Genomic DNA, 12,368 nt, shown 5'->3' on the forward strand with positions numbered 1-12,368 from the left:
TCCTGGGATTGCGATGTCGATTATTATTATTATTATCATCATTATTATTATTATTATTATTATTATTATTATTATTATTATTATTTATTAGATTTGTATGCCGCCCCTCTCCGTAGACTCGGGGCAGCTTACAGCAATGATAAAAACAATATATAATGACAAATCTAATAGTTAGAATCTAAAATAACAATAATACATTTAAAAAGTCTAAAAAACAAGAAACCCCAATATATAAAAACATACATACAGTCATATCATACACAAAAAACTACATAGGCAGGGGGAGATGTTTCAGTTCCCCCACGCTTGACGGCAGAGGTGGGTTTTAAGGAGTTTACGAAAGGCAAGGAGGGTGGGGTTCTTTTTGTACTTTTAATGGTTCTTTTTGTACTTTTAAAGGAGTTGAAATTTGGGAATGGTTAAAATAGTTTCCAATACTTTGTATGTTACTGTTAATTTCTCTGATAGACTGAACAGTAATTTAGATTTTCATTACTCCTTCATTCACTTACAAATTTCTCTTCTTCATTGGAAAATGTATTAGAAAACAAACATGGAACATTAAAAGGTGGTATTTTGGATTTTAAGGCAATGTTTGGCATATTTGGCCAATCGCACATTCCACATGCTGTATTATTATTTTCCAGGGCAATCATATGAAATCCGGATGCTGTGTAATCCCAAAATAGGTGAATTTGCTGAGGGACGGAAGCTGCTAAAGGTAAAGCATAGGATAGGACAACTGATTGACATTTTTGAAAATTGAGTCCTCGTGAAGCCTCGTGTTATAACAAACTATGGAACTCATTCACGCAACCTATTGCATTTTTTCTAAAAGATCCAATTCACTGCCTATGGAAGAATAGTAGAAGAGAACCCATAATTAATCATTGATTCCTAGAGAAACAATTGTTTTCTTCAGAAACTCTCAGACCCTGGATATTCCTATCTTGGTTTGCTTACAGTTTGTCTGAAGAAAATCTCGTTCCATAGATAGTCAGCTGAAAATTAATCAGAACAGAGCTCTGTGCACTTCAAGCAATTCAGTGTCTTTGAGGCAAAAGTCAGAGAGTTCAAAAATTCATTCCCACAAATATCACTTTGGTCTGATGAGTGGTGCAAACATTAAATCTAATTAAAACCAAACTCACAGTATTTCTCCTCTGTGCAGCTTAAAGAACGATCAGTTGTCTATGATTCAATGCAACATTCTGGTGGTAGAAATGGATTTTAAAACTATTGGTTCTCTCTCCTTCCACCCCCACCCCCACCGCTGTCTCTTGATCAGAGTGTAATCCGAGTGGTGTTCCATGACCGAAGACTGCAATACACAGAACACCAGCAATTAGAGGGATGGAGATGGAACAGGCCAGGGGACCGCATCCTGGATATTGGTAAGGTGTATTTTCAAACTGGGAGGAGTGGTATTATCTCCCTAAGCCCATAACTTGGAATGTGCCTTCATAGCAATCTTTCAAAGAGATTGTAATTGTGAGAATGCCTGCCCTGAACACAGAGAAATGGATCAATCACTTCAGGATTATAGTTGGCACCAAGTGAGGTGGATGTTAAATGAACCATGCCCAATTTTACATCCTTTTTTTAACCAATGTTGTGTGAATCACTGCAGTTGTTAAGTGAATCATGCATTTGCTAAGCAAATCCAGCTTCCCCCATTTGGTTTTCTTGTTGGAAACTGGCTGGCAGGGTTGCAAATGGGGATCACAGGTCCCCAAGATGCCGCAACCATTATAAATATACGCTGATTCCCAAGCACCCAAATTTTGATCACAGGACTGTGGAGGATGCTGCAAAGGTCATCAGTGTAGGGATTTGGTCATAAGTCATTTTGTTCAATTCAATTCAATTTATTAGATTTGTATGCGGCCCCTCTCCACAGACTCAGGGCGGCTCACAGCAATAATAAAAAACAATATACAATGGCAAATCTAATAATTAAGATATCTAAAATCCCTTATTTAAAACAATACATCCCACACAAACATACCATGCATAAACTATATAGGCCAAAGGAGATGGCTCATTTCCCCCATGCCTGATGGCAGAGGTGGGTTTTAAGAAGTGTTTGAAAGGCAAGGAGGGTGGGGGCAATCCTAATCTCCGGAGGGAGCTGGTTCCAGAGGGTCAGGGCCACCACAGAGAAGACTCTCCCCCTGGGTCCCACCAGACGACATTGTTTAGTCGACGGGACCCGGAGAAGGCCCACTCTGTGGGACCTAACTGGTCGCTGGGATTCGTGCGGCAGAAGGCAGTCCCGGAGATATTCTGGTCTGATGCCATGAAGGGCTTTACAGGTCATAACCAACACTTTGAATTGTGACCAGAAACTGATTGGCAACCAATGCAGATTGCGGAGTGTTGGTGTAACATGAGTATACCTAGGTAAGCCCATGATTGCTCTTACAGCTGCATTCTGCATGATCTGAAGTTTCCGAACACTATTCAAAGGTAGCCCCATGTAGAGAGCATTACAGTAGTCAAGCCTTGAGGTGATGAGGACATGAGTGACTGTGAGCAGTGACTCCCGGTCCAAATAGGGCCGCATCTGGTGCACCAGGTGAACCTGGGCAAACGCCCCCCTCGCACAGCTGAAAGATGGTTCTCTAATGTAAGTTGTGGATCAAGGAGGACGCCAAAGTTGCAGACCCTCTCTGAGGGGGTCAATAATTCCCCCCCCCCAGGGTAATGGACGGACAGATGGAGTTGTCCATGGGAGACAAAACCCACAGTCACTCCGTCTTATCAGGGTTGAGTTTGAGTCTGTTCATTGTCTTTATAACTTCAAAAGGCCATTAAATGATCATTTATATCAAGGACTATGGGTAAAAAATTGCGGATATTCATTTAGCAGTTTATCTTCTCCATTTAGAAGGGCTGCTCCGTGGACTTTTTTGTTCCCAAAGTCTAAGCCTGTTACCATTACAAACCTTTGGGACACAATTCTTGGCTTATCTGCTGTTTCACCAGCATCTAATGTTTTGTCTTTCCCCATTTTCATGCCTAGTCTATGCATGGCTGGAAGAACCTTTCTATTTTACTCTACGCTTGCCATCTCCTGCATCCCTCGCACAATAAGAGCATTCTAATTAAAAGCGCACACTTCCTGCCCTTACAAACACTTAGATGCTCTTTGGCGAGTCAAAAAAAAATAATCAAGATTCGGAAATCTGTCCTTTAGGTTTATTTATTGTCTTGCTTTTTCTCCCAAAGCTTTAATTGTAAAACAAGATTTATAAACATGACATTTTTAAAATGAACCTCTTTAAGATTTGCTTTTTCCAGAAATGTTATTTTGATTATATATAACCCCCCCCCAAGCCCCCCTCTCAGTTTCCCACAGCACTAATTGTGGTAGGCCTGAATGTTTTTATTTATTTATTAGAGTTGGAAGGGATCTTGTGTTGATCATCTAGTGCAGTGGTCCCAAGCCCTCTTGCCCAGCGGGAGCTAAGCGCTGGAGAGAGGGGGTCAGGCTGGCCCTCCTGCCTCCCCCCAGCCAAAAACGCAAAAGCGCCCCGTGGCAGAAGCCAAAAGAGGCTTGAGCCTTTCGGTCCTTCCCGCCCCTCTGTCCCATCCATCATCCTGTGGCCGGCAGAACCTGCCTCCCGAGGCCTCTTGCCCGGCGGGAGGCGAAGCGCTGGAGGGAGGGGGTGGCGGCATGAGGGCCGGCAGCTGCTGACTCCACGGACCGGTGCAACATGCTGCGGTCCGCGGCCCGGTGGTTGGGGACCTCTGATCTAGTGCAACCCCACCCCCTCCACAAACACACTCAAGCAGGAGTCCCTACACTATTTTGGACAGATGGCAGTCCAGTCTCCCTTTGAAAGTCTCAGTTGTTGGAACTCTTACGTCCTCCACAGGCAAGCCCTTCCTAAAACACGATCTAAGTATTGCCCACAAAATTATATGCTGCAACGTCCTGCCTGTCAATGACTACTTCAGCTTCAACCGCAACAACACAAGAGCACGCAACAAATTCAAACTTAATATTAATCGCTCCAAGCTTGACTGTAAAAAGTATGACTTAAGCAATGGAGTTGTCGAAGCGTGGAACTCATTACCGGACTCAGTAGTGTCAACCCCTAACCCCCAACATTTCTCCCTTAGACTATCCACGATTGACCTCTCCAGGTTCCTAAGAGGTCAGTAAGGGGCGTACATAAGTGCACTAGTGTGCCTTTCATCCCCTGTCCAATTGTCTCTCCTTATCTCATATATCATATATCTTTTCTTCCTTCATATATACAGTGGTCCCCCGATCATTGCGAGGGTTCCGTTCCAGGACCCCTCGCAATGATCGGTTTTTCACGAAGTAGCGCTGCGGAAGTAAAAACACCATCTGCGCATGCGCAGATGGTGTTTTTACTTCCGCCGCAGCAGCGAGGAGCCAAAGATTGGGGTTTCCCCACCGCCCACGCAAACTCCTCGCTGCCGCTCGCCCGCCCTTCGCCGCCCACGCCGTTCGCTTGCGCCGCTTCCCAGCTGAGTCCTGAAGCCAATTCGCTTCAGGACTCAGCTGGGAAGTGGCGCGAGCGAACGGCGTGGGCGGGCGAAGGGCGGGCGCGCGGGCAGGCAGGCGGCGGACAAGCCGTTCGCTAGCGGCGCGAGCGAACGGCGTGGGCGGGCGAAGGGCGGGCGAGCGGCAGGCGCGCGGGCAGGCAGGCGGCGGACAAGCCGTTCGCTCGCGCCGCTCGCTCGCACCGCTCGCTCGCGCCGCTTCCCAGCTGAGTCCTGAAGCCAATTCGCTTCAGGACTCAGCTGGGAAGCGGCGCGAGCGAACAGCGGGGGCGGGCGAAGGGCGGGCGAGCGGCGGGCGCGCGGGCAGGCAGGCGGCGGACAAGCGGCGGGCGCGGCAGCAGCGAGGAGTTTGCGTGGGCGGTGGGGAAACTCCTCGCTGATGCCCGCCGCTCGCCCTCCCGCCAGCAAGAGGGGGGAGACCCAGGGAAGCCGCCCAGCAGCTGATCTGCCCGGCGCCATCTACGCAAGCGTGGCGATAGAAAAAAAGGGCGCCCATGCGCAGATGGTGTTTTGACTTCCGGGTTGAAAAATCGCCATATAGCCGTTTCGCAATGATCGGGATCGCAATACCCAGGGGATCACTGTATTCGCCTCTATTTTTTATATCTTCTCTTTATATATAATACTTCATGTCTATTCTCTTCAATATGTATTGTGTATTGGACAAAATAAGTAAGTAAGTAAGTAAGTAAGTAAGTAAGTAAGTAAGTAAGTAAGTAAGTAAGTAAGTAAGTAAGTAAGTAAGTGTTTACAGGCCTGACCCCTTCCTTGGAAAGAGGACTGCAGGATTGACAAGCCAGCTATCCCCATGAAAAAGTTGAGAAGGAATTTGGGAGGTGTGTGTGTGTGTGGGAAAGAGTATGGGAAACATTATTTACTTGATTAAACTGGGATTCCATGCAGCTTTTCCCCCCTGCCCTGCCCCTCCCCAGCTCCCTTTTCACGAGAGGATTCTGATAGGTTTTTCCTTTTCTGGCCTGTTGTAGATATCCCCATGTCTGTGGGCATTCTGGAGCCCCACATGCCCTCCACTTTGCTCAATACTGTGGAATTCCTGTGGGACCCAACTAAGCGCACTTCAGTCTTTCTGCAGGTGGGTAGCAACCTGCTGGTCAGTAGGCTTGTCTTCATCCCCTTCATTTGTTTTTATAAAAACAGTAGTGCAAATTTTACAACAATCTTGAAAGCAACGAAAGCTCCCTCCCACCACCACTTGATAAAAGAAAAAGGGGAAAAAAGAGCCAGTTTGGTGTAGTGGTTCTGGCTCAGAACTAGGGGACTGAGTTCCAGTCCAGCCTTAGGTACAAAAGTTGGTTGGGTGAAGAAAGGGACAGACGAAGTTATCCCATAGAATTATTGTTGTGGAGAAACTAGGAGGAAGAAGGAATATTATTTTGTTCACTACCTTGAGTTACATATAATAAAGGTAGTAAAATAATCTTATTTTTTAAAAAACAAGAAAAAGGCACGTTTCTCACAGGACAACACCAATATTGTGATTCACTCTTCCTAGTTTTCCTTCCGGCATAATAAGCCCAAATCCTATGCTTAGAGCAAGTATATACTGGTACAATGATATAATTTTTTAGAATCTGTACGAAAAAGAATCTGCAACAAAATGGGTCAGCATGGATTATTCCTCATTCGGGATTTCAGCCATCAATTCTTTGTTCTTCTTTACCAATTTAGGGAACATTTCATGGTCAATGGGCACACAGTAGATTATATTAGGGGATCCTCCACCAATTATCCTCCTCCCCATTTTTATTATATTTTCACAACCTTGTGACTACCCTACCTGTAGATTTCATTCCCTTGTGTTCAAATGATGTTCTTACTTCTTAAACAATGGCCTTCAAATTGTAAGAATTGATCTGTATAACCCCAGCTTTTATGTAACGGGGAAGCAAAATTGGCTTTGAAAAGAAAGGCTGTAGATCAATACCAAAGTACCTGCTTTCCACACAAAAGGAACCAGGGTGGTACATTAAAAAAAATGTTCTGCCCCAAAACTGTGTACAAAACTTTACCAGTCAAGGTCAACAGTACCAGCTACAGCAAAGCATTGATACTCTCATTCTAGCTGGTCAAAGGAAATCTCACAAGATGAGAGAGCAATTATGAATTTCAAGGCTGCACAAAATGGTGATTGTATATTACTTCCAGAAAGTTAATTGCCCCTCCATACTAATTATGACAAACCAATGTATGAAGGAAAGCATGGTACCCAGGTCTTTCATTCAACACTTGAGGACCATCTGCGGACTAGATATGCTTGTGGTCTGATCGAGCAGCATTTCCCCCAACTGAGAGGTCATGTCTCTTTCCTCTTCCTTTGAAACAGGTCCACTGCATTAGTACTGAGTTCACACTTCGTAAGAATGGTGGGGAGAAAGGGGTCCCTTTTCGCATCCAAGTTGATACCTTCAAGCCCAATGAGAAGGGTGAGCACATGGAACACTTGCACTCTGCCAGCTGTCTCATCAAAGTCTTCAAGGTAATGTTGCCTGACTCAGTAGAGGCAAGCACAGTTATTGAAAGGAAGCATTCCTACTACAAGGATACTACAATTCCTATTCCCTGCCCTGGGTACAGTATAATGAAAGAAGGCCGGAATAAAAGGATCGTTGCCAAGTTAAGGTGGAGGCTGTCAAAGCTCAGGAGGTGCCAATGTCATCCCTCCTTCCAAATCATTCTAAAAATGGAAAATTTCACATTGGCCGAAGGGGACCATGTATTCTTTAGCCAGCACTGCTGGCTGTTTGGACATGGAATGGGAGCTGAGTTAAAAGGCTGATCCATAGGCAGTTTTGTCGGGTGGTAACAGTCTTGGGCAATATTGTTCGTGTGTGAGCCTTAAGGATCCAAGTAGCAGAAAGAACATCTATCTTGTCTGGAAGACAAAATAATCAGCAGAGGTTGGTCGTATGTTCCACTGCCAGTTATCTAACATTCATTACTATATGCAGAGAAGTTTCATGAGATGCACGATTAGTTGACATGAGTCAAATGTTGCTGAATATCTGCTATTCAAAGGAGAGTTACAAGGATGGTGAGTGGTCTGGAAACCATGTCCTACGAGGAATGGTTAAAGGATCTAGGGATGTTTAGTCTGCAAAGGAGAAGACTGAGAGGAGACTTGATAGCTGTCTACAAACATCTGAAGGGCTGTCACAGAGCAGAGGGATCAACATTGTTCTCATTAGCACATGGAAGGACTATGGAATGAAACTGCAAGGGAGTAGATTTAGATGAGATATCAGAAAAAAACTTCTAACGGTAAGGGTGATAAACCAATGGAACAGTTTGCCACAGGAGGTGGTGGGGGTCACTGGAGGTCTTCAAACAGAGACTGGACAGTCATCTTTCTGGGATAGATTAGTGAATTGTACATTGAGCAGGGGGTTGGACCCGATGACCCTGGAGGTCCCTTCCAACGCTATGATTCTATATTTTAAGTGAGGCTGTTTTTCCCCCAGCCCAAAGGAGCAGACCGGAAACAGAAAACAGATAGGGAGAAGATTGAAAAACAGTCCCTCCAGGAGCGAGAGAAGTACCAACCTTCATATGACAGCACAGTATTGACAGAGGTACTTGTGCTTCTTCTTTTTTGCTGTCTTGCTAAAGAGCTTTGTGTGATTTGAAAGTTTACTTTCATTAGCAACATATGAAGTCAGCCCAAGAAGGATAACCTCTAGAATTTATGTGGTTAAAATAAAAGGCAAAAATAACATTTCACAATATTTTCACAACCTTATTTCCTAACATCAGCAAGTATTGCAGGCCCAATTGGCAAAAGAAAGCTCAGGAAAGTATAGGTTGGAAACATGCAGAAGAGACCTTCATCCTGCAATGGATACAAAATGGCTAAAATGATCACACACACACACACACACACACACACCTTGGTTTATGTTTAACAATGATTTGAATAAGCTTCAATGGCTGAATTCACACATTACACCAAACCAGGGGTAGGCAAAGTAGTCAATGACATGTGGACTTCAACTCCCCAAATCCCTGAGCCAATCATGCTAGCTCAGGAATTCTGGGAACTGAAGTCCACATGGCATAGAAGAGCCACCTTTGCCTACCCCTCCACTAAACCATTAGTTTACACACTATGCAGACTATAATAGCTGGGATTATACAAAATGCACCCATACCTTTGTTAATGAAACATGCTGTAAAATGTCATGTGGGACAAGTCAGTTCCAACACGCCAACCAGCCATGACCTCTACCATAATATCCTGCTTCATTTCAGAATGATAAACTTGTTTTAAATTCAGCAATTGCAGAGTGCAAATTCCAGGACATAACGTTTATCCCCCTCCCATCTATTTCTTCCTATGATTTTCCTTAGTGTGCCCCCTGGCCTGAAGTTTCCAGCAATCTCAATAGTCCTCCACCAACTCCTGGTCTTGTCTCTCCGCATCCTTTCAAGCTTCAGACCCCTGAGAGGTACACTAGACTGAGCCATCTATAACAGCATTCCTTCTCTATTTTGGTCTTGGGATATCTGTAATATAAACTGCCTTTGTTGCTCTTTTTGGCAGGGTCTGCTCTTCACCCAGTTATACCTTGGACAGCTCATCAGAGAGCACGGCAGAGGTAACCAATTGCATGTGTAGGCAGGTGGAGCTATTTATGAAGGCCGTATTATTAAAATAAAATAAATGAAGTTTAAATAAAATCCAGGCCAATTTTTTGATATTTTGAATTGGTCCAGATCTTGTTCTCCACTAAAACACTAGTTACTAGTTAACTATGAGTTGACTTGATAACTTACCAAATCCTTGCTAAGTGACTATCCTGCCTTCCCTGCTTTAGCGCAGAATATAGTAACCTACCAGCAGTAGACTAACATGATCAGGAAAAATGTCTGTCTTTAAAAAGACACTAGGCCAGGGGTCAGCAACCTTAAACCCTCAAAAGGTCCTAACCAAAAGCTCCCGGCTCAATTCTGGAGCTGACCATAAGTCCAGTTCCCTCACCATAGAGTCTCCTCCTAACCCGTCCTTTTTCCTCTACCTATCCTAACTGAAAGCCCTATCACTTGTGGAGCTGACCAGAAAACCTGCCCCCTTGCCATAATTTCCTCCTGGCACAACCTGCTCCACACCAGCAACAGGATGGTATCTCAAAATTGTGGTGCTGACTGGCGACAGGGTGCCGCAGCAGAGAGATGAAAGAGCCTCATTCGGCTCCAGAGTCGTGGGTTGCTGACCCCTGCACGAGACTGATGAAGCCACACAATTTACCAATAGGTAATGTCAGCTAGGATTGACAAAAGTTTTATTAAGTCTGTGTTTATTCTGCACTCAAAAAAATACAATGTAAAGGTGCCCCCTGGTGGCAAAGTTTTATTTCCAGTTAATTTTTTTAAAAAAATGGATGAAATTTAGTTTATGAAAGAACATCCAATATACCCGAAGTTGGCAGCTAACTGATGTTTGGCTCATCAACATTTTAATTAAAATGTTACACTAAATAGTGCTGCAGTTTCCAACATTCATTTATGTTATGTTATGGGGGAGAGGAACAAACTCATAGGATATCTCATCCACTATCTAGAGCACATTGCCTTAAATTATGAGTGGGTAACGCTTGGTGCTCCAGATGGCTTATTGCTCCAGGGTTATTACTCCAGATGTGGCTGAACCATAACTGTAACCAGAATTTCACCAGGTGACCACAGTTTCACTATTTCTGCTTTACATGAATCACTACTGCCTTGGCCAGTTTTTCCCACTACAATAGTTTCCACATGTGTAAAGGTCACTTGGGAATGTCAAAAGCTGAAGATGTTAAAGCACAGATTTTGAGAATTCCTTTTCATTAGTTCCAACTTTTCCAATGGTTGCAATAAATGTAGGGACATTCTGAATATTTACCCATGTAATATGGAGCCATAATGGTAGAGCAAGATATCAGTGGGCAAAATAGTTCAAATATAAACTATTCTGTATTTGGAAATGCTTATTTTGAGTTTGAAACAGCTGTCCACTGCAAATGAAAGGTTTTTGGGGGGGTTTTGCTTTGGAGGAGCTAGGAAAAAAAACATCATGGGTTCTTTTGCACTCAAAATAACTTTCACAGTTGAAAGGGGTCTTTAAAATTGAAACATTTGGCAAATCCTTCAAAATGTGAATTACTTATCTACCTAGCGGATATTGAAGTAGAATACTTTCTACAATTCATGTGACAGCAACACTTACTCTTAATACATGAAACATAATAAAAAAGCATGTTTCCAGCATGCAGTTGAAGAATTTCCTAATCCCTGTTAATCAGTAACCAACTAGTCATCTGAATTAAGCAGGAGGGGTTTTTAATCAGAGAATATGAACGATTAAAGATACATTAGATTTTGACACTATTTTTCTGTAGAAAGCCTTTAAAAATATTCCATTTGTCAAGAGCTTTTTAGAAGGAGATGGCTTTTAATCCATTATATGAACATCATGAAATATGGCTACAGGATTCACAAGGGCTAATTCATTTGCAGAATAAATTTTATGTGACCCAACTTGACCCTGAAAAGAAAGCAATAGTCTAGTCTAGACCCAGGGGTCTCCAACTTTGGTAACTTTAAGGCTTGTGGACTTCAACTCCCAGAATACCTCAACTAGCAAAGCTGGGAGTTGAAGCCCACAAGTCTTAAAGTTGCCAAGGTTGGAGAACCCTGGTCTAGACAAGAGCTTTTAGCCTTCCAAAGAATCTGTTTTCAGAGAGAGATTTTCTTCTAACCTGTCTTGATGGACTGGATTCAAGATGCCTGTCAAATTTTCTGCCTCTTTTCAGACCCTGAGTCCAAGTGCCTCCATTTTGGAAACTCAACAATGGTTACTCAAAAACAGGTTCTCCAGTTATTCCAGGGTTTTTGCCAGCTACACAGGTAAGACATCTTTTCTTCCCCAGGGTGAAGATGCCAATAAACTCATTCAAGATTATGTAACCTTGCAATTTTGCATTTTTCCTAGGCCAGTGCTTTTATGGTCTCCTAAATCAGACCATTAAAATACCCTCCTCCCCACATTTCTTAAATACAGTAGATCAGGGGTCCCCAAACTTTTTACACAGGGGGCCAGTTCACTGTCCCTCGGACTGCTGGAGGGCCGGACTATAAAAAAAAACTATGAACAAATCCCTATGCACACTGCACATACCTTATTTTAAAGTAAAAAACAAAATGGGAATGTACTATTTAGAGGTGGGGGGAGAAGGAGTCTAAAATTCATATGTTTCTGTTTTGTTTTTAATTTTCTATTGTTAACATGTGATTGACTATACAAGGTTTTCTTGGTTTATAGAAAAATGTATAAAGAAAGAAGGAAGCACTTTGGCATAATGGTTAATAAGTTAGAAATATAATTGGTGTTGTACTGGAACGGGGATCTTGTGCGTGCAGGCGCGCGCGCATCTTCGCTGGTGCAAGACTTCCCCGCACTTTCCTTGCTGCTCCCCACCCCAACTCCAACGCCCAGCTCCCCAGTGCAGCCTTGGAAAAGACTGCGCCGGGGGGGGGGGTTGTGTGCATGGCTGCACGCCTTACAGGGACACAGCCGGAGAAGACGGGTGGGGCACAGAGCCCACGGGGGTTTCTCCTGGCCAATACTTACCCATGGGCCGGATAAATGGCCTCAGCGGGCCGTAGTTTGAGGACCGCTGCAGTAGAGTCTCGATTATCCAACATAAACGGGCGGGCTGATAGTTGGATAGGTGAAAATGTCAGATAATCCAGACCACACAGTATGTGGCCCTGACATGACTCAAAATCAAGGCAGGAGAATAATAAATAGATCTCCATAGGTCCTGGAAAAAGCA

At 43.8% G+C, this 12,368-nt stretch overlaps 1 protein-coding gene across 2 annotated transcripts in view; it reads left to right on the forward strand.

Moving 5' to 3' along the window:
• Window positions 1-12,368, forward strand: part of LOC139154407 (transcription factor CP2-like protein 1) — a 29,080-nt gene that overhangs the window by 6,179 nt on the left and 10,533 nt on the right. For both annotated transcript variants that reach the window (XM_070728980.1, XM_070728979.1), the window contains exons 3-10: window positions 648-721; window positions 1,289-1,394; window positions 5,526-5,632; window positions 6,884-7,036; window positions 8,019-8,129; window positions 8,905-9,002; window positions 9,098-9,152; window positions 11,346-11,439. In XM_070728980.1, the coding sequence (XP_070585081.1) occupies window positions 648-721; window positions 1,289-1,394; window positions 5,526-5,632; window positions 6,884-7,036; window positions 8,019-8,129; window positions 8,905-9,002; window positions 9,098-9,152; window positions 11,346-11,439 (798 nt within the window). The remainder of the gene's footprint in view (window positions 1-647; window positions 722-1,288; window positions 1,395-5,525; window positions 5,633-6,883; window positions 7,037-8,018; window positions 8,130-8,904; window positions 9,003-9,097; window positions 9,153-11,345; window positions 11,440-12,368) is intronic.

Source organism: Erythrolamprus reginae, chromosome Z (assembly GCF_031021105.1).
Source record: "Erythrolamprus reginae isolate rEryReg1 chromosome Z, rEryReg1.hap1, whole genome shotgun sequence".
NCBI classification, from domain to species: domain Eukaryota; kingdom Metazoa; phylum Chordata; class Lepidosauria; order Squamata; family Dipsadidae; genus Erythrolamprus; species Erythrolamprus reginae.